Below are 25,393 nucleotides of genomic sequence, written 5' to 3' on the forward strand. Positions count from 1 at the left end.
AAGCATAATATTTTATGTTCCTGAATAAGGTCATGTCTCATTTTTTTTGTTTTAATTGCATTGTCCTGACAACCGACCTCAGGGCAGACTAATCGGCTTTTTATTTAGGGCCTGCTGCTCCAGCACACCCGCATCTGAACAGAAAAAAAAATGCCTACTTTGTCAAATGGCCGAGCTAGAATAAGTGAGTGTTGTCTGGACAGGAATCATCTCAGGCACGTTGTTCACACATTAGTGGGCGTCTGTCTTTCTAAACTGCATATAGCAGCTGGTAGGAATTTTCATATGAACAGTTAAACCAGTTAAATAGCAAATAGTTTGGGTCACGGGCTGTTGATAGAGAAGCATTTTTTCCATCTCATTTGTTCATTTAATTCTCATTTCAATATGCCGTCAAAACACACACGTGCACACACAGCCTACATGCAAATGTTCAAAAATAACAATATGCAAATGAAGCAGTTTTGTGTCAGTCGAAAAAAGCACGCGATAAGCGAAATATTATTAGTGACGGTGGATGATGTGGTTAGGACGAATGCAAATGAGGTGTTATATCTTTAGTTAATTTTCACACGCAAAAAGCCTCATTTTCAATCAAAGTCAAAACGCGCCTGATGTCAGTTTACAACTAAAACACAACCATTTGTATATTAAGCAGTAAGTACATCAATAGAATATGAAATAAAGAGTCTAATTGTAAGCAGCAGAATTAAAGTTCACCTCTTGAAGAGAGACGGCTTCACAGACCCGAGCCTAATAAAGAGAATTACGCGATATATTTTGTATTTTGACAATGTTTTGATGCGCACGATGGGTGTAATAAGGTTGCAAATCGTGTTTTGCAGTTCTTAAAACGCAGGATTGTGTTTCCATTTTACATTATACTCTCACTGTAAACTAGGCTTTATACACTGGAAAAGCAAAAAAAAAGTAATTGATAAAATGTTTTTGTTTAAAAAAAAACACTCGGGTTATTGCAAGTGGCCACAATATGGATTAAAAACAATCCGGAACAAGACAACAGCAGAAAAAAAATTGTGGTACGATAAAACGTCCGCAGTGTTTTTTCCCCCCCACAGTCAAGTCTAACTAGGCACAACCTGAACTGTACGCGCATCAATTTGCTAATACAAATCTCGTTCTCGCACAATACAGATCTACAAAGAATGCACAAAATAGCCTACATAACATCACCGGATTTGAAAATAAAAGCACAAATAAACTGCTGAATGCAAAGCGCACTGAAAAGTGTTGAGCGGGACTGACGTGCGCGCGCTGCAGCGGATGAGGTGTCACAGTCCGCTGGAGGCCTGAGACCAAAGCTGCTCTGTTTGCAGCACCTATCAAGCAGATGACAACACAGCTCTTAGCCTACAGTGCTTAATGGACTTTTTATGGGTTTGTCTTGTGATCGCATGACCTATGGCACCTTGGCCCCTCAGTGGCTCTTGGCAAACCACATCAGAAACATGCCGCCCTCTTGCTCTGGTCCTAAGTGGGGATAGAAAAGAAGTCCAGGTCCCCAAATTACTGAGGCGGTCCGCATGATGCAACAGTCGATGGCAACTTTTCTTTCATAGTTGTGGAGAAGGCAACATGAAATAAATCTCAAAAAGCACTCAAGCCTTCATTAAAAGAGGATTTTCTTTTCTTGTTTTGGATAATTTAACTGTAATTGAAAAAAGTTGGCGTGTCTTTGTTATTTGGAACAGTATGTGCAGTTCTGGTCTTGTGTTTTCTCTGATCGGGGGATCAGCATCACGCCACTGCATCTGCTCTGCAGTCAGGGCTGCTAAAGTTTGTTCATCCTTCTATCGTGACTATTGAACTGGTGGGACATATGATGCAAACGAGAACATTTGGCAGCCATTTAACTGAGCAGCGCTCAGAGTCATGGAGGACAGTTGTTCAGTGCGTGCCCGAATACGAGGCATTTAGAATTTAAATTCGCAGTTTCACAGTGAGAATTAGCATCTGTCTTCCTCTGAGTCTGATGTTTGGCTGCGTTTAAATTCCATTTCGCATAAGTTCGGTTATTTATTTATTTAACAGTGTCCACGCAAAGCTTTTCCCACTGAACCTGTGTAATAATTATTCCAACAAAAACACAATTTGACTTTACTGCAACAAATCAGCAGCAGTCACTGAGCAATCATGGCACCGAGTGTTGTTTAAAAATAATCTGTTAATTCTGTTAATTTCTGTCATTTGTTAAGTTACCATCCAAATCCAGAAATGAATAACATAAACCGTAAAATAACAATGGTAAATTAGTTTTTCACAAAGTTTAAGACTTCACAATTTCTCTTTATTTCCTAACAGGATATGATATCACACTCTTATCCCAAAGTAACATTTCCAATGTCAAGAGAAATGACCCCCATGAACAGGGAAAAAAAATACGGCAACATAAAGAAATGATCACAAACAATAGATAAATATGTGGAGACTAAACTGTTTGCAGATGTTTAGCTTTGACAAACAGAGCTAATGAGTTGCCTTCTTAACACCACAGATTCCCACCACACACTCTTTGCATTTTAAGTAATGTGATGTGCAGAGCTGCCACTGCCTGACACTCTACTAATCTTCTGGATCCACATCTGCATATGTGAAAATTCACTTTCTTCTAAAATTGAAAGGAGTGCTTTATTTAAAAAAAAAGGCTAGATCACACAGGAAACATGATTTCCAATAGTAGAGAAGTGCTCACATGATCTGTCAAGCTGTGATGGAGCTTACTGGGCTTCATGTCTTTCACAACTTTGAAAAAAAAAAACCAAACAAAAAAAAAAAAAAGGTCCTTGGGGGCAAAATGCACCCTGACTAAGCTATGTTAGTCCTGTGCAGGGCCAGGCCTGGCAAGGCTATGGACGGGGTGGAGGCAGACATTACTGGCCCTCCTCCTCACGCAGGAACTGGAATACGGAGGAGAAATCTTTATTGGCATAACCGCGAGCACACATCATACGGTAGATCTGATGGGCTAAGGAGCCGAGGGGAACAGGGGTCTTTGTGTTGGTGGCTGTGTTCTGTGCAAGGCCTAAGTCCTAAAAAAAAAAAAAAAAAAAAAAAGAAAGTAAAGCAAACATACATTAGAAAAACCAGTGGAGCCGAAAATTAAACTCTAAACCCAAAACCACCAGTCCACACACCACAGAGAAACTTTTCTTTATGTTGCAGCAATATGGACTTGATTCCTTTTTAGAGGGATGTAAACTGCAGCTGAACAGTTCACTGCATTATTTTAAGTTATGTGACCAAAGACAGAGCAATCACTTAAGTCCCATGCACGACATTTAACACAGAAATTAGTCCCTGAATGACTTATGATAACTCTCATACATATATGTGGTATGAATGGAAAAAAAGCAAATGATTAACATCTTTTTAGCTCCAAAAATATTGGGGCTAACAGGAACAAATAAGTTCTCTACAATAATTAGAGGAAACATAACTATTATGGCCATAAAATATACTTTATTATCGCATATTTGTGATGGCAAGGGCAACATGTATGAACCTAAAGATACAATTTCTGTAGAAACACTAATACCCAGGGTGAAATGCAGGCCTAGGAAATGGATTCCTGCAGAGTGTAACATGGCTTCAAACTGACCTTAGCCATCAGCTGGGTGCCAAAGCCTCCCTGGTAGTTATTCCCCGAGGGGACTCCCTCCATGACTCCAGGCACAGGGTTGTAGGTGTCACTAGACCAGCACCGGCCTGAACTCATGTTCAGGATTTTGGCCAACAGTTTGGGATCAAGACCAAGTCTGTGAGTGAGGACAAATTTCATGTTTCAGAAAATATACAGTGGCTGCACACACTGACATGATTTATTATCAGTTTCCAGCTTCCTGTTATTTGTGACGAAGTGGGCATTCACCTGATTCCCAAGTTCATTGTCTCTGAAGTACCGATCATTCCAATGGCTAAAAGCATGTTGTTACATATTTTAGCAGCCTGTAAGAGATAACAGAGTATTAGCATTCAATAACCTCAACACCAACTTAACTACTCATATTTTAGGACTATTACAGTTTTTATTCATATAAAACTGAAAAATATGTACATACACACACCCATGAGAACAACTACAATCTTTACACAGATAATGTAAAAAAACAAAAAAACAAAACACACACTTTATCTGAATCACAAATACATCCTGACATTTCCATGTTAATGTGAAATATCTGTTCATACCTGTCCAGTTCCAACTTGACCACAGTACACCACATTGGCTCCCATGCAGCTGAGGAGCTCTTTGGCTGCAGTAAATTCCTCCTCTGCTCCACCGACCATAAAAGTGAGTTTACCCGAACTAGCGGCACCCACACCTGGGAATGGGAAATCGTGCTTATATACAACAAACCATGTGCAAGCATGCAGGGATGGTTGGTATATAGCACGCGCTTTTCTGAAAGTTTCATCAGTTTAAATAAAAGCAGATTGACGGCAACCATAGGATTTAGTTACAAGTAAACATGTTAATCAAAGCAGCATTCTCAAAGTAGCTGAAATAGCAGCTATGAACCCTTATGATACATGTTTAACACATTATGAAAAAGTTTGCTTCATGTAGTAACTAAGAAAAACTTCAGTTTTCACACTTTCCACTGAAGTTCATACCATCTTTTTAAAGCTCTAGAAACAGCATGAAAGTCCATCAAACCTCCCCAAGAAGCCAAGTGTTTTGTTGCCTGACAACAACCACATTGTGTGAGTCCACATATTCTACCTCACAACTTTCATTCTGTCCTGAGGGACAAGGCTTTCTTTGGAACACAGAGTTGCAGTCCGACCAGAAAACTTTCACCGAGATACAATAGGGAGATGATGAAATAAATATAAGTTGTTAAATGTCTTTGCTGCACATTGATCCCCTTCTCGCTCTCTCTCTCGCTTCTCATTTCCTGTCAGTTCTGTGGCTCGGTAGTGCCGGCTCTCTTGCAAAGACATAAAACACTTTAAATAATAGCTATCATTTGGCTACAGAATATAATTGGAAAAGTATCTGAGAATAATCTAGATAAATAAACAATTTTCTGGACATGTCTTAAGGAGCTAAAAAAAAAAAAAAAAAAAACAGGTCTCTTTCCTTCAGTGGTTTGGAAGTCCAGGCCTAACCTACTATGCTACAATGCTACAATGTGCCTCACATTAAAAAAAATCAATATGAGGCACAAACGAGAGTAATATTGCGTGCAAGGTTAAATGCTAGATAAAATAAGAAAATAAATAAAAGCAGGAGAATTCATGTGGTGTACAACAAATGGGAAAGAATCACAGCCAAGTATTAAAAGCAAATACAAGATTTCATTGAGGAGAATAAGCTATTTAGCCTGTTGTCACTCTGCATGTCAGTGCAAAGCCTCGGGACTTTGTTGGAAAAACTTTGGTCAGCCTTTGCCTAAACTTCAGAACAGCTGTTACTGGATGTATTGGTACATTTGACGGTGCATTCAGTTTCACGTGGTGTTAAAAGCAATAACCAGGTGGAAGCCACATGGGTGCTAAGAAATTAACCAAGGCAGTCTCATTATTAATCTTTAAGTTTACAGGAAGCTAATGGAGAGAGTCCAAAATGAGTGTAATACGTTTCCCCCTCCCCAGTCTATGTGAACAGTCTGCCAGCAGCATATTGGATTAAGTGGAACTTGAAAAGACTGAACTGGTGGAGACAGGTGGGAGTTACAACAGACAAGCCAACAAAATAACAAAAGCATGGGTAATGGATTAAAAATAAAAAAAAAAGAGGTATTTAAAAAAAAAAAAGTTGTATTGAGATGGATAAACAACTGAATTAAAACAGCAAAGCTGACACAGAATTCTGATGTTCACACTAAAAATGGAGAAAGAAACCCAAAGTAAAAATAGGATAAGTAGCTGTATTAGAATGGATAACTACTACAACTCACGAGGCTTGCATACATCCAGTTCTGGTGCATTTGAATAACACCAAAAACTGATGGTGAATAACTTGTCCAAGAGGTGCCACACAGTCTAGATGGGAAATAAATCTGTGATTCATTTGCTTAAGTAATTAACTACATACAAGAGTGAGCATTTAACTATTTTAAACAACTTCTCATGGTGTTGAATATATGACTGATTATTTGAATTATTTACAAATTATTACAAATTGTGTCCCAATCTAGTTATTAGTTTCTAAAGTAAAAACTTACAACATGCCCCGAAAGGACACAAATGTAAAGATCAGTAAAAAAAACTCCAGTCCATGATCAAAAGAAGAGAAAATGTGCATTTCTCTCTTGAGCGGGACAATCGCAGTAAGTCTGCTACACATGTAACACACCCTTGGGTTATAACAACAAAACCATCCGAAAACAGGTTTGTGGATTTTCTCTGCTCAACAGTGCAACTGCTAAAACTTCACTGATGCATTTATACAAGAGCTGAGACCTGCACTCTTGTTTACCATCTGCAGCACAAACGACAATCTAATTGTTTAGAGTATTTTGGAGGAATGAAAACTCTGCTAAAAAAAATACCTGACCAGCAGACATTTTTTGTCAAACATGATCTATTTATTGTTTAGAAATGTTTACTGGAAAACTGCGTGGTCACTCCCTGTCAGAGATTTATTTAGTCATCTCTGAGCGTTCCAGTCTGAGGAAAAATGAAAGATGGCAGTTACCTCATCTGGTCCTTACAGTTATTTCACACGAAGAAACAACTATCAGACACATGCTGACTCAATTACGTCCCCCGCCACCATGTGTGCTTTTATGTTTAAGATTTAACCACACTGGGTTAAACAGTCACTACCATGCCACTGTACTTCTTTTGATTTCTGTCTGACCACTGGAGATGTTCAAAAAGTTTGATTTAGGAGCAAAAGCCTGGTGATTGACATGACATATGAAAGTATGACATACACTTAAGTTTGCACGAGTTAAACTGCCGCTGCCACATGCACACCCATGCACGCACACATACACACTGAAGTTCAAGACAGAAAGCAGGACAACTTTAATCCATGTGCACTACCACAGGACGGAAGCATATAAATCATTACTAATCTTTAGGGCCAGACCATAAAATGGACCAGCTTCAATTCAAAGAAAGTGGCTGCCCTGACGTTGACGAGGCCAAGTTCAAACAAACTGTGTTTCTGTGTGGACCCCCAAGAAAGTCAGAGAGCACACACGTTACAGTGAGAAGGATTTGAGCAGGCAGGAGCTGCTCCTCTTCTTCTTGCTCAGAGAACATGCTGTTGTTGATGCACTTTATTAACCAGCACTTTAGCGAAAAGCAGCATAAGTGAATTTGACACCAGAGAGATAGTAAGTGCTTACATGTTTTTTAAGTTCAGAGTGATATACCATTACGGCAGCTGGGGAATACAGTTAGTATGTTGTCCAATGCCATGTAAATAAGAACCCCCTTCCCTACATTTATCACACAGAACACATGAAGTGCACTGTAATAAATATAGAGAGCCATGGCATCACAAGGTAGATTGCTGATTCTACATTTTTAATATTCTAAAGTCAGAGGAATGCTTGATTCGCTGGAACGACGATTTGGCAAATAACACAGATAAATACATATTTTAATAGACCTTCTATTTGTTGAAACCCTCTGTTTTTGCTCACCTATTTATTTCAGTGATTGGTGACAGAAGCACCTTAGTATCACGCAGTATAGCTCACCAATACGACCATAAAGTTTAATAGACACCTATCGCCTTCATGATATTGCTGCATCATTAGTTTAAGCTAGAGGAAGACAACCTGATAAACTCACAACTGCGTGTATGTGTTTCAAGATCAGACATCGAACTGTAATCACACGACCTATGTCCTAATCACAAATGTAAAATTTACCTCCTGATACAGGTGCATCCATGAAAACTGCGCCCATCTTCTCTGCAGCAGCCGCCATCTCTTTTGAAACAGCTGGGTCGATGGTGCTGGAGTCAATGAGGAGGGAGCCTTTCTTTACCTTTCTGTTAAGAAAAATAAATAATGGTTAAGAGAATCTGAAATAAATGTGTGAGGTTATCTTGCACAAATTAAAAGAGAAACCAAAGCATACTTGAGAATGCCGTTGGTTCCAGTGTACACATCTCTGACATTGGGACTAGAGGGGAGCATGGTGATAATGCGGTCAGCCTTGTCTGCTACCTCAGCAGGATTATCCACAATCTGAGAAAACACACAAAATGACGGGGTTTGATGAGAACAAATAGGAGAAAATGAAATAAAATCAAATAAATAAATAGATAAAAAGACTGATGTGCATTTTACTGTCCCACCTGAGCACCCAGCTCCTGCACTTCTTTGCAAGACTCCGGGAACACATCTGTAGCAATGACTGGGTATCCGTGCTTCAGCAAGTTCTTTGCCATTGGGTTTCCCATATTGCCCAGACCAATAAACCCCACCTGTGTCTTCGAGGCCATAGACCTTGTGGAAACTGCAACATAATGACCAAATGGATCAGTGACAAGACATATTATCTGTGTCACATATTCAGGGACAAACAAACAAAAAAAAAAATGTTATCATTTTCCAAGAGGCCTAATTTTAACCAGACATGTTCCTGTAGCAATCCAGTTTGAATATTAGATTTTACTTAGATCATTTTAGGCAGAACATTTTATCTGGCCTTAATAATGAAAAGCAATACTCAGCTGTGACCATGGGCAAGGGTGCCATTTATGTTTAATTTACATTTAAACCCAATGTAGTCGACCTTCAATGTCAAAGTCATCTGATTTAATGATACCAAGACTTTTTCAGTGCTTACTTAAGTATGCCTTGATAAAAGGTCATTCTTTTATAAGACAAGCAAAACTTATTTCAATGTTATAAGAAACAAGACAAAGAAATGTTTTGGTCCTTAACTTTATCTTAAAACTAAAAAGACCAAAATACAAGATAATGCCACCAACATATTGTTATCTAAATAATACCACAACGTTAAACAACCTGAAACAGCACTTACAACAGGCTAAATAAGAGACGCTTTGAGTAAAACGTTTGGATTTTCTCTCCAAGAGGCTCCTGTTTAAAATGTTACAAAGAGCCACCTACCATCTTTCTACAAGGTGCAGGGTGACAGACATTACATAATGTGCCTCACATAAAAAGACAGGGTACAGTTAGACCCCCTCCAGCGTTTTGAAATATTGCAGTGGACACGAATTGTTTGTTTGTAGCACTGGCAAACGCCCCGGCGTGCAATTTTAACAGAAAAGCTCCTTAATCAGTAAACTATGAACTGGAGGTCCTGCAGCAGCCAACACAGCAAACCCAGTTTAGCCAAAATGAGCTCAAACTTCTCTTCCCACATTTCAGGTATAGTATTTTTCATGCTACAAAGAGCCTTCAAGTAACAGCCTGAGCTTCAAAAGTTAGCGCGGCGACGTGCACATTGCGTACACAGTCTCCGTTTGTCCTCCTTACCAAGTGCAAAGTCAACATGCTTACAGCCCCTTCCAACTAGGTACCGAGACCCTCTCAACACAGCGGCCATGCTTCTTTCCTCTTGACCTTACGCGTGATGTAAGAGTACGTACGTTAATGATGGCACCTCTGTCCAATCAAATAACAGAGCTGCGCAGCACGGCCTCCCAAATTCAGCCACTGAGCTGTGGGGGGCGGGCCTAAGAAATGTGCAGGTTTTCACATTAAGATTTGCTAAGTTTGTTTTATAGTGCGCATTATGTATGACTTTACATTGGTGTAAAACTAAATCTTACTGAGAGAGGCTTTGTGTGTTTTAAGTAGCAATACCATCGTGTGATAATACTTAAACTAGATGCCTATATTTTTTCTTTTTGAAATTATTTTTATTTTTTATTTTTTTTATTTACAAAGAAATACAGTCTGTCAGGAATCTTTTGAATGAGACAAAAGAAAAGACAAAGTTCTTTGCAATGCAATGAAATTGATCTTGGCATGTAGAGCCAAGCCAAATTGATCTTGGCATGTAAAGCCTTTATATATAAAGTATATTGTTATAACTCTAGTTCGAACTCGGAACGGTGTTTCTTCATATTTAATTAATTGCGACATTATTTTTCAGTTGTCATTGATGTATTTATGCATTTCAGCCTGGTGGGATTCCCGAGTATGTCCCCTTTCCGGAAATGACGTAATGTTGTTATTATTCCAGGAAGAGGGCAGGGGAAAGCACTGAACTGCGTCAACAATTGTTTTTATGATACACTCGGATTTCAGCGTCTGTTCAGCATGGCAGTTGGGTATGTTTAAGATTTATTTTATAAATGTGACTTATAAAGCCACTTGACACGATTAGAGGCTACCCCGAGTTAGATTTGCTAGATGTTTACGTTAGCTAACCTTGTCCTCCAGCTGATAGCAGTACTGTTTTTTTCCGTTAAGGGCGTTGTAACGTTTCTAACTTATCGCTGTGTAATTTACCAGTTAGAGTGAATATTTTGCTAGGTAGTTTATACATTTCAAAGGAACATATATATTTGTGCCTTGATTTCAACACGTATTATTGTCCTGTAAAGTATGTGGCTAACGATAGCTAGTTAGCCACATAGCTAACTTAGCCAGATATGATCACTGTTTTCACATTAGGCCTCGCCACGTTGTGTGTCGTTGCCAGTTTGTCAGTTTCAGCCATTACCGTGGACTTTTGACAAATTATACATCCGATCGAGAACTTCGGTGACTGCTGTAGACGACAGTATGGTTCACTTCAGAGTTTCCGATAGTCATCGAGGACATGTGTAGACCGTCACAGGCCTCATTACGTCGGGCAAAATAATATCAGCTGAGGCCCAAATAGAAAATGCACCTTTCCACGATTGCCCTTTATATTGTTAAGTTTAGTTACAGACCAGTTGTATCAAGAAGAGTTTTTCTCTACTCTCATTTAAATTAGTTGGCACTATCACAGAATTTAATATAATATATTTAATATACTTGAATATAGAAAATTGAAAGTAATGTTGTCTTGCCAATCTGTGAATCAGTATCAGTATCATCCATTTTAATATAAATAAAAGTCTTAATGTGTGAGGTGTAAAGCATGCCAAAACATCGAAAGTAAAACCTGAAGCTGTGCTTCATCATTGTTTACAAATTGGTTTTCTTACTACCTTAAAAGACACAAACATAGATAAAGAGAGCTAAAAAGATAAATAGATAAGAGCTAAAAAGAAGAGAGAACATAAAAACTTTCCAATAGGAAAACATTGGCAAGGACAGTTTACTTTTGCATTTTAGGAAGGAAGTTGTTGCCAAAATCATGAGGACACAGTGTCACATAATCCTTTGCTTGCCTGTCAGCAGTATCAGTGAAACTGTGCTTCAACAGTCAGCATTCATTCTCAAAAATGTCAAGTATTACATGACTGTGTTGTATTTATCAGGAATTTGTCTTCAATCATTGGATAAATACATCACTTGAACAGGACTAATGGGCAGTGAAAGGTGTGATTGGCTAAAGACAGGCACTAGTGCTACTTTAGGGTGTTATGGACAAATTAAGGTTGTATGGATGTAACTACCGTATCATTAACCTGTTACATTTTTTGTCCATCATGTGTTAGATGTGAAATAGCATAATTTGTAATGTGAACTTCAGTGTCATGGAATTTGCCTGGGTTTCACAATAACTTTTGCTGGTCATCTGAGAATAGTTTCCTGATGACAAACTTGGAGGGGTTTTTTTTCTTAGCTTAACATCTTGACAAGGGCTCCTGAGCAGTCTCTGTGAGCCTGTGTGTGAACTGTCTTAAACAGGGAGGAGGCCGTTTGCCCTCTGGTGTACAGTCCTACACCTATATCTGAGCAAATGCACGCTTTTGTTGAAAATCCAGATTTGCACTTTTCATAGACAATTTCCTTCAAATCAGACATTGTCTAACTTTGGACACTGATTCCAAGCGTGTCAAACTTGTCATCTGCTCTTGCTGACTGAGCATTGAACACTTCACCAAAAAAAAAATGTAATCACTGGTACTACCCTTGGCACATTGTCACTTGCAGACATTTGTCTACTGTATATGATTTATACTTAAAAATTACAGGTTAATTGCATTTTTCATTTGATGCAAGTTTGAACAGAGGAAAACACATCCCATAAACAAACACTGCGTGACTCAAAATTTAAGGTAGAAATGTCCATGTTCTGGGTGACGTTCCTTGAATGCTTGAGTGATTGTTTGAGAGGCCCATCTTTGAGTCTTATGGGAATCTGCCATAGACTGGGGTCACAAAATAATGGAACAAACATTTTAATGTGGTTCTGGATTGAAAAGCAATCATTCCAGCTCCTTAAATAAGTATTGTATTTGCTGTCTAAAGCTGACAATGGCCCTGTGAGTATCAGAATCATCAGGCTTAGCAAAAATGGCAACATGTTCTCACTGTAAAATGTCTATAATCTTAAAAGATATGATTCAAATTGCTTTTATTGTGAACTAGACTATTGATAGGATAGATGACACATTATTCAGTAACAACATAGATTCATTGTAATAATGTCAGAATTAATTAAAGTTCCTTTCATGGAGCTGATTTGTCTCTTCAGTTAGTCATATGTTATTGTAGTTGTTTCTGTGGTTACTGTAGGTTTCTAATCACATATTTTGTTGCTTGTCTCCTCCTGTGTAGCCCCTACTGAGTGATTTATGGCACTATTCCTGGATGGGACTTTATTAGGCAACAACATGGACACATCAAACTTTGCCCACGTCATCTTCCAAAATGTGGGGAAGAGTTACCTGCCACATGCTGCACTGGAGTGTCACTATACCCTGACGCAGTTCATCAAACCACATCCAAAGGACTGGGTTGGCATATTCAAGGTGAACATCCCTGTTCAATGTATTATAAAATCATTGGAAGAAAACACAAGATGTGAACAAATATAAGTAGTAGGAGTAGAAGTAGTGGCAGTAGTCTTACTACTTGTAGTTGTGTATATGTGTTTTGATGGCTAGAACATACTGTGTAGGATGTATTGAATGACATCTCTTATATATTGGCTATCTTAGTGACTTAACTTTCAATGGATGAATCTATGCCAGTCGACATTTAGCAGCCAGGCCTCACAATTATTATTTAGAAGAAAATACATTACTGGGATTTTACGAAAAAAAGTGGGAATAAAGTATTAATTCAGTGGTGAGAAAAATTAAGAAAGTGTGAGTCAGCCATTGTTATGTTTGCTTGAAAAATGAGCTTGGCAGAGTTAATGGTGCATTTTGACCCCCACCACACGCTTGAATATCCCACATGGATCTTGTTAGAGAAGCACATAAAATCAAAAACAGTGGCAGTAATTTATTTTAGCCTCATCTGTAGTGAATCGTGGATGTAGAAAGAAGCATGTGGCTCCAGGTTTTTCGAGACCAACATGGAACCTTGGGTTAAATCAAACTAGATTAAAAAGTGTTTGCCTGTTGATGACTGTGGTTGCAACAGTTGCTTTTTGCTCATAGGTTCATATTATACAGTAATGACATGAAGCCACCCAAGGCATATTGTTGCAGTTTTGATTAACATCAGAGATTTAAATTGTTGATGTCTTTATAAATTTAATGAAAACCTGCCAAAATTCTGCCTGAAAATGAATTATTGATTATTCATATCTTTAGTGTTTGCAATTCGTGAGAGTTTTGTAGATTTTAGAAATAGAGGTATGCAGAGGTTATTGCCAAGTGCACTGAAAAATGAGGTCATGTCAGGCTAATGTCTGGAGGCTATTTAAATACAGCACTCTGTTGTAGCTGGATGCCACATCACATTGTGTTTAGCCTCAAGGTAGGCACCAACTGGCAGTGCGGATCTTAAAATCACTAATTTCTTGAGCTTCTAAAAAACAGAGCTGGGCTGGAAAAGGCTGAGTGCAGGATCTTAAATCAAGTAAAGGTTCTTGGCAGTGCTGACAGATGAAACGTTTGGTGCCAAGTTCTTGCGTTTGTATGCATCGATACCTGGATACGCTTGTGTTAGCTCCTTCACACATTTAGTTGCTATTGACTCCCAGACAAGCAGAGCAGCTTCTGCTTTAGGTCGCCGGGAGTGCGACCATTTTCCCAAGGATTTTTATCTATTTAGTATGCTTCTGATGTGAAGACAGTGCATACTCCAAATATGTCTAGTTAAGCGATGCACTGTAGGTAAAACTGGAAAATGTGTTACCTTTCAGTCAGTTGTAATGTGACTTGTCAGCACAACTGTCAGTAAGATTGTTCAAAAAAACAAATGCCTTTGAAGAATTATGACTACATTGAAAATGAATTGTCTTCAGACTTTTTCATTTATGCATTCACATGTCAGCCTAAAATAATTTACAAATGGTTAAATTACACACTTTTACTTGGCAAGTCAAACAAAAACTAAATATTCTATTGACGATAAATATATGGGAGACAGGTTATTATTTGCTCATGGACAAAAGCAGCCTTTGGCCCTTTGATGTTGGAACGTTTACCATAGTGCCTGATGGGAGCTGTTCTCAGCTTCTTGGAGGAATGTTGTTGGGACAGGTCGTCAGAGTGGCCCAGCACAAAGCAAGAACAGCTTTATAATTAACCTGTCTCTGAGCACAGCCTCTCTGTGTGATTCATGAGCAACTTGCTCCTGACTTTACACAGTCTGACTGACAATCCATTACCTCCTGCAGCAACATTGCCACCAGCTCCCGTCAGCTTTCTTGCAGAAGCTCGACTTTGCTGGAATGCTGGTGAAATGCTGTGTTTGAACTGAAATACGTGTCGCTTTGGTAGGCCTCATGATCATTTTGTAACTTCTCGTCTTGTTTTTGGAGACTGCAGTGTTGCATGTGTTGTCGCTTGAGTCATTAGTCCAGTTTTTACTGGTAGCTCTGCCCAACCTCTTCCTCCTCTAGCCTTATTTATAAACTTTGCAGGCCAGTCTGTTGTAAGTGAATGAGTTCCTCTCAGAGTTTTCACCCTCCACCACCTCTGCAGCTCTAATGAGTGGACTGGTGAATGCTAGCCTTCAGTAATGACACTTACTAACTAGGTGCATGTTTTAATTGCTTCCTGTTCTTTACTGCTGGGGGCTGGAAGTGCGCTGGTAACAATTGGGGGTTTTGGAGCACCACCAGGGCCTTCTATCTCTGGCTCTGATGTACACTCGCTGTATTGTAGCTGTAGGCTGTTTGTACACAGGTGAGAGAATAAACTGCCCAGATTTTTGGAAAGAAAAAGTCTGCTGACATCAAAAGCAACATCTGCTGCGACTGTTTATGTTTAAGCATCATCTGCCTGCATTGATATTCAGAATATATATAAATTTGGACAAAACTTTGAAAAGTCACTTCACACCCTAATCTATGTTTTGTGGTATAGGCTGGTGTAATAAGCTGGTTTGACTGGGCTTGTTGTAGATGCATGTGTGTGCCTGTGTGTGCACACTGAAAGCCAGCCCACTCGATGTGACTCTGATTTTGTTTGACAGTTTTATGGCACCGGGCTGAAGTTATGGATGTATTTTCTACACTCCCCCCTCATCAGCCATCAGTTAACAACACATAAAATACATATAATTACATTTTGGTTTTTATTTTCAAGTTGCCTATGTATAAAATTTTCACCTATTTCCCTCTTCCTGTTGGAAGTGAGTTGTAGCTACATTTCCACAGTCAGGCTTGTTCATGACAAGGGCCGGTCCACATGCACATGGTGACGAGGAGTTGGAGTGGTTTACAGAAATTATATTTTTTCTTCTGAGGGGGAAAAAAAAAAAGTCACAGCAGGCATCGTCTTGCACTATCGTAACTATGTAGACCGAAAACCCCACGATTACTGTAATAAACCGGTTTGAGATATTTTGGAGGTGGCACTGTGTGGATTCTAGGAAGTCTCCCTGTTAATCCTCCATTGTTATTATCTTACACTGATGTGGTGAGAGCGCTTGGTTGAATGGATTCCCCACAATGTCTCACAGGTTGGTTGGAGCACAGCGAGGGACTATTACACATTCTTGTGGTCACCTCTTCCTGAAAACTATGTGGAAGGCACCGCAGTCAACAGAACAGTGGTCTTTCAGGGTAAGATCATACCATAGTTTTAAATAACTTTGACACCTTTTAATAACCACATGTCAGAGGGCTGTTCAGAGGATTGTTAAAACTTTAATACCAAATCAGTGGCCAGAGTTAAATAAGAAACGTTTTCCCACAGATCTCTGATCTGGTGTTAAGGACGTTTTAGTTTAGGTGGATATTTTTACTTTTATACTGCTTTTTATTAAGTAATGGAAACTGACACGAAAGGGGGGAAAGACGTGTCTTACTCGCTTTTTAGATTCAAACCCACAATATCACACATGCATGTTGTTTGCTCCAGATCTCTGAACCACTACAGCACACCACTTCCCTCACTTACACACTTATGTCACAGTTATAATTACACTTTTTCTTTATAAATTTGGGTTAACTGTGCAATTAGAATTAAATTAAAGACTGAAATGAATTTAAGATTTGTCAGGAATATCTTTTGTTTTGCTACTCTGTACTTCAGTACACTGAATTCACTGGGTGTCATTCTTCCCCAGGATATTATGTGCCCAATGACGACGGGGAGTTCTATCAGTTCTGTTACGTGACCCACAAAGGTGAGATCCGCGGAGCCAGCACACCATTCCAGTTTCGTGCCAACAGCCCCTCAGAGGAAGAGCTGCTGACTGTGGAGGATGAATGCAACTCTGACATCCTGGTGGTCACCACCAAGGCTGGCTTCCTCGAGGTAGCGTGTTCCTCAGCAGAGATAGTTCATAAATCAGTGTTCACGGGTCTTGTTTGGATGTTATTGTTATGTGAATGGACCGTATATCTTGAACAATTTATCTCTCTCTGCAGCAAAAGGTGGAAGAAGCCCAGAGAGAGAAGGACGAGCTGGTAAAAAACATGGCCCTCCTGCAGCAGGAGAAGGAGCAGCTGGAGGCTGAGAAGGAGAAGCTTCAGAAGGAGTATGAGCAAGAAAAAGAGACCTGTGCCCAACTGAGAAGAGAGAACCAAGTAAGCAAAGAGGGCTAGTAGTAAAGGGGAAAGGAAGGGATAAGTCACGTCACTGCAGATCTGGTAAATGAAACAAAAGGCCTTCTTTCCTTTTTGTTAAATAATGTATTTGTATTTCAGCACATGCTGAAATTATTAATTTACATGATTCATGTTTTTGTCTACTTCTTGTAGTTATTCCAAGTACAGATGTACATTTGGCCAAACAGTCTCTTAGCACCCCCTAGCGAAAGACTGCAAATATGCATAGCTATCCAAACTCCTGATCCACTAAAAGTATAAATCACACTCTGACAGATATGAATGTCTGTATTATCAAAGTTGTAATTCAGCTTTTTATAGCATAGTATTAAGTCTTAAAAGCAGTGTCAGTAATAATTCATATTACTGTCCTCTGCCATAAATCTGCTGGTATTAAAACGACTTTCAGATGAAAACACGATTACAGATTTTGTGGCTGTTAATTTTATGACTATACTTTTATATGATTTTTTTTATGTGGTGTGAATATAAAGATTCCAAAATTCTGCCTATAAACAAACTGTAAAAAAATAATTTCCTTTTGCTTTTTTGATGTCATTTAAGTTCAAAACTCAAGACGTAACGTTCATTTTGATTTAGACTTGACAATAATTTTTTTTATGTTCTGCACACGTTTTCCACAAGCTTACAGTCAAATGCAGAGATGGAAAGCAACATGCAAGGGAGCTAGCATTATTATATCATGTTAGTTTTTATCCCTGTCTTAAGTTATGCAGGTCTTGGCACAGATAATTTACTTTAAGAATGACAATGACAATGCCTTCATTAGATCATGCACATTACCAAACTCTGTATTTGATTTGGTCTTCACAGTTTTTTTTTTGTTTTTTTTTTTAATTGCACATTAAAACTTGATTATATTTTATTGTCTTAGGAGGTGCAGAATTCTTCCCAGGCCCTGCTAGAGGAGAAAGAAGAAGTAAAAAGGAGACTGGAGGAAGCCACAGCCAGAGTCATACAGTTGGAGGAGGACCTGATTGGTGTCACTCAAAAGGGCCTACAAAAGGAAACCGAGCTGGACAGGTGAATTCAGGATGGAAGGCTTTCACTGGTTTGCTGGTTTTGGTTACATGCACAGAAAATGATATTCTCTGATCATTAGAATAACCCGAGTAAACTCACTCAGAATTGTTTTTGTCATTTGAGCAAACAGCCTTGCGAGAATTGTCTGTCAATGAGTGTATTTATATATCATCTTGAAAGTATGTTTAGCTCTAACATCATCTCAGGAGGAATCCCAGCTTTCTCTTGTGATCATCAAATGTCTTCGTTTTTTATGTGCAACTTATTTCTTGAGTGTATTCCAAACACTGAATGTGAACATAGACACTGTGATGGGTGATACAATCTGTGACTAACCATTTTTTTCCTGACCTTTTCTTTAGTCTCAAAGATAGAGTGAAGAAACTTAATTCAGAGAAGGAGGCTCTTGAATCTCATCTCAAGAATGAGAAAGATGAGAAGGAACTCTATAAGGTATAATGTACTAGAAGTATTAATATGTTTCCTGTATGTATTTCCTCAAAAGCATTGGATTCTGATCAGATAAAGATTAATAACAAAACAGGGATGTCTCAGTTCGGGTAGGTGGCATCTATGTAGCTCATGTCACGATTATGTCAGTGGGGTTGGCGCAGCAGTGGTTCGGTTGACTGCTGAGTTAGTGACAGCTTTATAGTCCTGTATAATTTACAATATTTTTGTTGCATTAGATTCCTGAATATTAGAGGTCCCGGTCATTGACGTTTCCTGTTTCCTTCCTGTTTTCTACTTTTTACAACTGGGATTAGTTAGCATATTCTTGCCCAAACATTTAGTCTAAACAGGGCATGCCTTTTTCTGTCTTCCTCTGGTCTGTCTGGTGTTTGTGCGTCTTTGTTGTGGTGGGCACTGCACAGGAACTGGGAGTGCCACATACTGTACTGTTGCCATGGAAATGGAGCCAAAAACCTATTCCTAATTTAACTTGCACCATCACACTGGGGTCGCTGTACAAGGAAAACTTTATGGGCCTATTTCAATTTCTGTTTTGTAATTGAGGTCACGCAACATTTATTTTAATAGTCATATGCTCTTTGGTAAATGATTGTGATTGGTGTTATATAAATGAGGCAAAAGCCAACAACTTTATGTTTTATAACTTCTCTTGTGTTTTATAACCTCATCTGTGTGTGTGTGTGTGTGTGTGTGTGTGTGGGCATGTGTGTGCACCAGATTCACCTGAAAAACCGGGAGCTAGAGAACACTAAACTGAGCGCAGAGCTGCAGATGCTGAAGTCTGTGGATGTAAACAAGGAAAACACCATTGCCCAGTTTAAAGAGGAGGTGGGACGCCTGCAGGCGTGCCTCGCCGAGAATGAGAAACAGTACAGAGAGATCCTGGCCAAAGTTCCCCCCTTGGTACCCAGAATTTTGTTTTCAAAACTTAATAAAGTCACAACACCTCTTTAGCTTTGTCATGTGCAGTATTTAACTTGATTCATCATATGATAATTTGAAGATAAGAATTAAAAATACATTTATAGGAAATTAAAAACGTTCACTTAAAATGTGTTTGTGTTGGCAGGGAGATATAAAGGCCCTGAAGGAGCAGCTGCGGCAGAAGGAGGAGCAGCTCCAGGCCAACCAGCAGCAGTCCTCCCTGTTAGCAGCTGAGTTGAGGGACACCGCTAGGAACCGTGACCGCACCATGTCTGAACTCTACCACGTGAAGCTGGAGGCCGATGCCCTTCGTCAGGCAAAGGCTGAAGCTCAGGCCAAGTGTGCCCACCTGGAGCACGTGGTAGAGCAGATGAAGACAGAGGCCAAGCAGGAAGCAGTAAGGATGATGGTCAATCTAAGTACCAGGCTTCATGTAATGAATTAGCATCATATGAAACATAACATTATTAGACATGTTTGACACCATGGTAGGCAGGAGTAGGTGATGTGTTGTATCTATCAGAGTAGTCATGAGTTAAAAAGTTTTGGTAGCGTATTCAAATTCAGTTTTCATTGAAGTGTTTGGAGATAATTTTCAAATAATATCCCAAAAATTAACAATATGTTAAATCTAATTTTTTAATAATAACATAGAAACAAGAAATTGATTTTGTATTTTTTTGTGTGTGTTACATATTCAGATCCAAAATGCATATATATTTCACCACAAAACAATCATACCGCAAGATTAGAAATCAGGATAGTTCTATTTTTTTTCTGGTCCCTCCATATTCAACAAATGCAGTGTTTTGGTGCAGTCAGTGAGAAAGTAATGGGTATGGAGAGAATGGAAGAAGAAATAATGGAAACAGAAATAAAAGGTCTCTCCCACAGGTGGTTTTACAGCTTCTGTTGTTAAAGGAGGCTGTAATTCTTTCCATTGTTCAGACTTAGTCAGATGTAAACTAAATAATAGTTATGTTATATGTTATAATGTTATAATGATAGCTACTTACTGATCACCACACTTTTGCCATAGAATCATTTGACAGCACCCCTTTATCATAAAAAGGCTGTTAGACATCGTAGACTATTTCTCATAGTCATAAAGGCACTATTAATACGGGTCCCATTTTTATCATTACATCTTCATAGAGGGGTCTTTGCAGTCACTCCATTACTGTGTTTAATGTGTCTGATCTGTCCTGTTGTAATGTTTTTCGTCACAAGGCCAAAGCAGAAGAGGAGGCTGCTGCAGACCCAGCTGTTGTAGCAGAGCTGCAGAGAGAGGTGGAGGACCTGAAGATGCGGCTGCACATGGCCGCAGAACACTACAAGGAGAAATACAAGGAATGTCAGCGACTGCAAAAACAAGTGCTTAAGCTCTCTGAGCAGCAAGGGGTAGGTCCCACCAGATACAAGACAACATACTGTGTACATGCCCCTGACAAGTTAAAGCATGGAACTTGCATTAGATTCCTGTAACCCTATGCCTGCCCATCACATGGCATTAAATACCCTCAGAGTTAGAAAGGCTCTTCGACCACTCCAGCCTCTCAGTGACTCACACACAGCACAGGTAGCTGCAGTAATTCTAGCCAGATTTACTGAGGTGAATCAGTCTGCACTACTGCAGAGCTAGAGTCACCAGAGCCACCTGTAACCATGGTAACTGTACACAAAGATAGTGACACTTGTAGCCTAAAGGTGTATTGAAGACATGGAAATAAAAAAATGTGTAATGAAAATGAGACTAGAATGCCACTGTTTAATTTTTTATCAAATGACTAAAACTTGACTAAAACCACTACACATTTTGGTCACAAGACTTCAGACTGAATCAAAACCAGCTGCCAGAAGTAACCATTTCTTTCACTGTTTTGTTGTTCTTTTGTTACGTTCTCATTTGTTTGTCTTCTTGTTGCATCTAGAGCAAATTTTCACCTCTTATTTTTTCCTGTCTGTAGGAGCTGAAGAGGAGCTCAGCACAAGAGACCACAACAATCCCTGCATCAGCGAGTCCAGACACATCAGTGCCAGGTACGTTACATCTAACTGTGCCAAAGAGTAGGTTAAAACTGCAATCAATTATCAGAAGTACTGATAAAGTTTAGAATCTTGTATGAGTCTACCAACACTGTAATCTCCTTGGTTGCTGCCTCAGAAATCAGTCAATCAGTTTTTTTTGGACTCTGGTCTTTAAGTGGTTTATACGTGGGTTGTTATAACATGTCATATTAAAGTATAATAGGGTATTAATTTGTCATTTTAATTATCAACAGATGAACCAATAGAGAAATAACTATGTACCGTTGCTTTGCCTCAGCTCACTGTCTGACTTGTCTTCACAGGAAGTCCAGGCTCTGCTGATCCCATGCTGGAAGCCATCATCCAGGAGAAGCTAAAAGGCATCAGCAGAGAGGCGTCTGACAGAAATGACAAGTACAGAAAATGCAAGCAGATGCTGGCGGTAAGAAAACAATTTTTTTTTTTTTTTTTTTTTTTTTGCATCGTGTTACTGGTCATTTATCCCAGAATTAGGTGCTGAAACCCTGTTGAGGAGGACTTCTGTTGTACAATGGTATGATATGCTGTGACTGCTCTTTAGGAGGAGAAGGAGCGTAGCTGCATGTTTGCTGATGAGCTGGCCAAAATGGAGGTGAAATTTAAGGAGCAGCTGAAGACCAATGAAAACCTGAAGCTGCAGCTGGCAGCAGAGGAAGATCGCTACAAGGTTAGTATAGCCGGAGTTCAGACAGCTCAGGCATCGTCAGCCGCCATCGATACTCTGCTGCTTTCGAAGCAGGTCCGCCTTTTGACTCTTCTGTGTATGGCTGGTTTAGCTCAGGGATCAAGCCTTTGATGCTCTCCCCTTGAACACAGTCGCTCTGTCAGTGTTGTTTATGAGCAGGCCTATCTGTGAGACGACGTTTTACTGCTGTTTATGTCAGGCTCTGGTGACAAGCGAAGCTTGGCTCGGAGTAGTCCTCTCCTGTTGCCTGGCTAATGCTTCACTTGGCTCAGATCAGACGGATATTTGCTTAGTGTCTCAGAGGAATTCAAACAGGTTGTTTTGCTTTGTGCGGTATTGTACATAAATCATTCCTCAGCAAATGGAAAGGGCCTTTTATGGGTGTGATCAATTAATGCCATGCACTGAGGTCTGACTGTATTTCAGTGATGCATTTTTCAATCAGCAGCGCACATCAAAAGTTTGAGAAGAAGAAAATGTCCCTTCATTCCTCTGTTTTTGTGTTTTTTCTTTATAACAGAGCCAGGTCGCTGAGAAAGGACGGGAGCTGAAGGAACTGAAGGACACACTAGCACTTGTTGTGAAGGAGAAGGAAAAACTGGAAGGGGTTAGTGACAGCTTTCATTTTCTCTTTTATAGACTTATTCTGCTCTAAAAATTCCCTGAAAAGTGCCATTCCCCTGCCATTTTCCCTCTCCCAATCTGGTCTGTCTTTAATATGCCTCTAATTGTAGAAGTAAGTAAATGAGTTCTTATTTTCCATTCCATTACTTTGGACCACAGCAAGGTCCTCACTGACCTAAAATATTGCTTTGGGGTAATGCTGTTACAGCTAAGAGAAGCAGAATGACCCAATTTGAGGTTTAGACTGTAAATTACATTGGCGTCTGCAACTAGCATCAATAAAACAGAGCGTCCCATTCCCTTTGAAAAGGAGAAGCGTTTCTTTTTTAATGAAGGCGCTAATTAAACTGTGTGAGCGACACAAAAAGCAAGAACTCACAGCTCAGGAGCTGCTGTGTGAATGTAAGAAAAAATGTTGCCCATGGTGGCATTTAATTTTACCAGTGGTCTTTGTTGTAGTGAAAAACTATTCTGCTACTGCATCACCCCCAGGAGCTCCAGAAGGCCAACAGCAGCAGGAAGGGAGATCAGGGGGCCAGTGAGAAAACCAGCCTGGAGAGTGTCCAGTCCAGTGTGCCTTTATTCCTGCAGTACCCGGTCCCTTACACCCAGGATGCCCCCACACCTCTGCTGGTCTCTCAGAGCCCCAGCAAGCTGCAGTTTGGGAACCCTTACTCCATCTCAGATGCAAAAGGTTGGTTTTCTTTTTAGAAAATAGCAAATACCTTTCTACCCTCAACAAATGCAGACATGATTGGCATTTATTTACAGTAGCTATGTCTCTGAATTCTCTCCCTGCAGATGAGGCAGATGAGGAGTTCTCAGATGACCAGCTGCTTAGGCTTCCCCCTGCGGGCCCACCCTCTTGGGACAGCAATGTGGTGTGCATCCAACCCACCCGCAACCACAGCCGGCCAGAAGGCCACGAGGAGTCTGAGGAAAAGCAAAACAACAACAATGTAAGCCTCTCTCCCATGGGCTGTGTGCAGTTAAATGCTGCTAAATTGACTCTGTGTCTCTCTGTCTTGCTAAATAGTTACAATAAACTAGTGGACAGATTTTGTAAATGCTGTGTTACCTTTCTTTCTCAGGGTAATACCAGTGAACAGCCTGCAGCAACTGAAACACACAGCCCTTTTGTGAACGATGGACAAACAGCTTTCTGCTTTGATCCCAGGTAACATGCCCGAAACTCTCATAAATGCCACCTAAGTTCGCCGCACTCTACAGTTTCTAAACCTGTGCATTGTAACATGTGTCAAGTGTTTGTTCTGCCGCACAACCCCCTTTTGTTGGCATTAGCTGAGCAGCAGGCCACCCACATCGCATCAGACAGATGCCCTTTATTAGCCCGCGCTCCTGGTTTGCCCACATCATCACTTGACTGCTCATTAACGTGAGCTTTCTCTCCCCACCTTTCTCCTCTGCTGTCCTCCTGCTTCTCCCTCCTCGCGCAGCATGGACATGAAACGATGTCCACTGTGTGAGGTCATCTTCCCACCCAACTACGACCAGAGCAAGTTCGAGGAGCATGTGGAGAGCCACTGGAAAATCTGCCCGATGTGCAGCGAGCAGTTCCCGCTGGACTGCGACCAGAAGGTGTTTGAGAACCACGTGCTCACTCACTTCGACGGCCACCCGCTCAACTTTGACTAGAGAAACAGAACATCAGCACATCCGCTCTGCCTATTTCCTGTCAACCACTGAAATAACTCACTCTGCACTCTTTTCTGCATGTAATGGTGTGAAGATCCACTCTTTAGGACTATTCTGACTTTCGCTTTGTTACTTCAACTTAGAAACACTTTGAAGTGGTGTGACATTTTAAAAATGACATTCTGATTCAGTGTGTGTTGCAGGGCTACTAAATCTGTTTGCAAATTAGAGCATTTTTTTTTATAGGTGGAAGATTTCCCTTCACTTGGATTAGGAGAATAACTTAGGGGGATACGACTGTTGTACGTATATAAATATATATATATAAAATGACTTTAAATTGACTTGGCTCTCACAGATCTGTTAGGTTACAGGACGTAACGAATCAGGGAAAGAGATAAGTGTTTACCAAACTTACATTTAAAAACATCGAACCAAATGCTTCCCTCTCCCCCGTAAACATCACTGTACAAGTCATTCGCTCCGTCTTTTTAGAAAGCAGCCTTGGTGCACTATATGCAGTCAGGGAGAAATCTTCAGTGATTACATCCAGACATGATTATACAGTATATCGTCAGATCATCTATTTTAGAATAATTAAAGCCAATGATATTGTGAAAGCCTTGATACTTTGTGTATGATATAGATTTGTTTTACGTTAGGTTTCCTTTAGTTTAGACTTTTTGTCTATTTAATTGGTTTAATGTGTCTGAATCTTTACAAACCTTCATATCAGCTGATCAGTGCATGCTGAGCTTCTGTTAAACTTCCCTCTTTTGTTCTTCTCTTTTACGGTATTAAGTTATTCCATTCATAGAAATGTTTCATTTGTTAAGTGAGTTTCATGTATCTAATATTAACTAATAAAGTCTGTTTGAAACTGAACAGTCA

At 39.8% G+C, this 25,393-nt stretch overlaps 2 protein-coding genes across 2 annotated transcripts; one reads left to right on the forward strand and one right to left on the reverse strand.

Annotated features, from left to right (window-relative positions):
- Positions 1-2,272: 2,272 nt before the first annotated feature.
- Positions 2,273-9,535, reverse strand: hibadhb (3-hydroxyisobutyrate dehydrogenase b). Its single transcript, XM_041045409.1, has 8 exons — positions 9,441-9,535; positions 8,288-8,448; positions 8,068-8,177; positions 7,857-7,978; positions 4,210-4,343; positions 3,890-3,966; positions 3,620-3,776; positions 2,273-3,050 (listed from the first exon to the last, which is right to left on the reverse strand). The coding sequence occupies exons 1-8, from the start codon at positions 9,508-9,510 to the stop codon at positions 2,892-2,894; spliced, it is 990 nt and encodes a 329-aa protein (XP_040901343.1). The 5' UTR covers positions 9,511-9,535; the 3' UTR covers positions 2,273-2,891.
- Positions 9,536-10,133: 598 nt separating this feature from the next.
- On the forward strand, positions 10,134-25,387 carry tax1bp1b (Tax1 (human T-cell leukemia virus type I) binding protein 1b). The gene is made up of 18 exons (XM_041043527.1): positions 10,134-10,240; positions 12,630-12,823; positions 15,936-16,038; positions 16,545-16,735; positions 16,849-17,007; positions 17,924-18,072; positions 18,435-18,525; positions 19,264-19,449; positions 19,616-19,867; positions 20,701-20,871; positions 21,438-21,510; positions 21,822-21,940; positions 22,079-22,204; positions 22,743-22,829; positions 23,339-23,540; positions 23,648-23,805; positions 23,938-24,023; positions 24,304-25,387. The coding sequence occupies exons 2-18, from the start codon at positions 12,647-12,649 to the stop codon at positions 24,500-24,502; spliced, it is 2,529 nt and encodes an 842-aa protein (XP_040899461.1). The 5' UTR covers positions 10,134-10,240; positions 12,630-12,646; the 3' UTR covers positions 24,503-25,387.
- The last annotated feature ends 6 nt before the right edge of the window (positions 25,388-25,393 follow it).

The sequence above is a fragment of the Toxotes jaculatrix genome, chromosome 8 (genome assembly GCF_017976425.1).
Source record: "Toxotes jaculatrix isolate fToxJac2 chromosome 8, fToxJac2.pri, whole genome shotgun sequence".
Classification (NCBI taxonomy): domain Eukaryota; kingdom Metazoa; phylum Chordata; class Actinopteri; family Toxotidae; genus Toxotes; species Toxotes jaculatrix.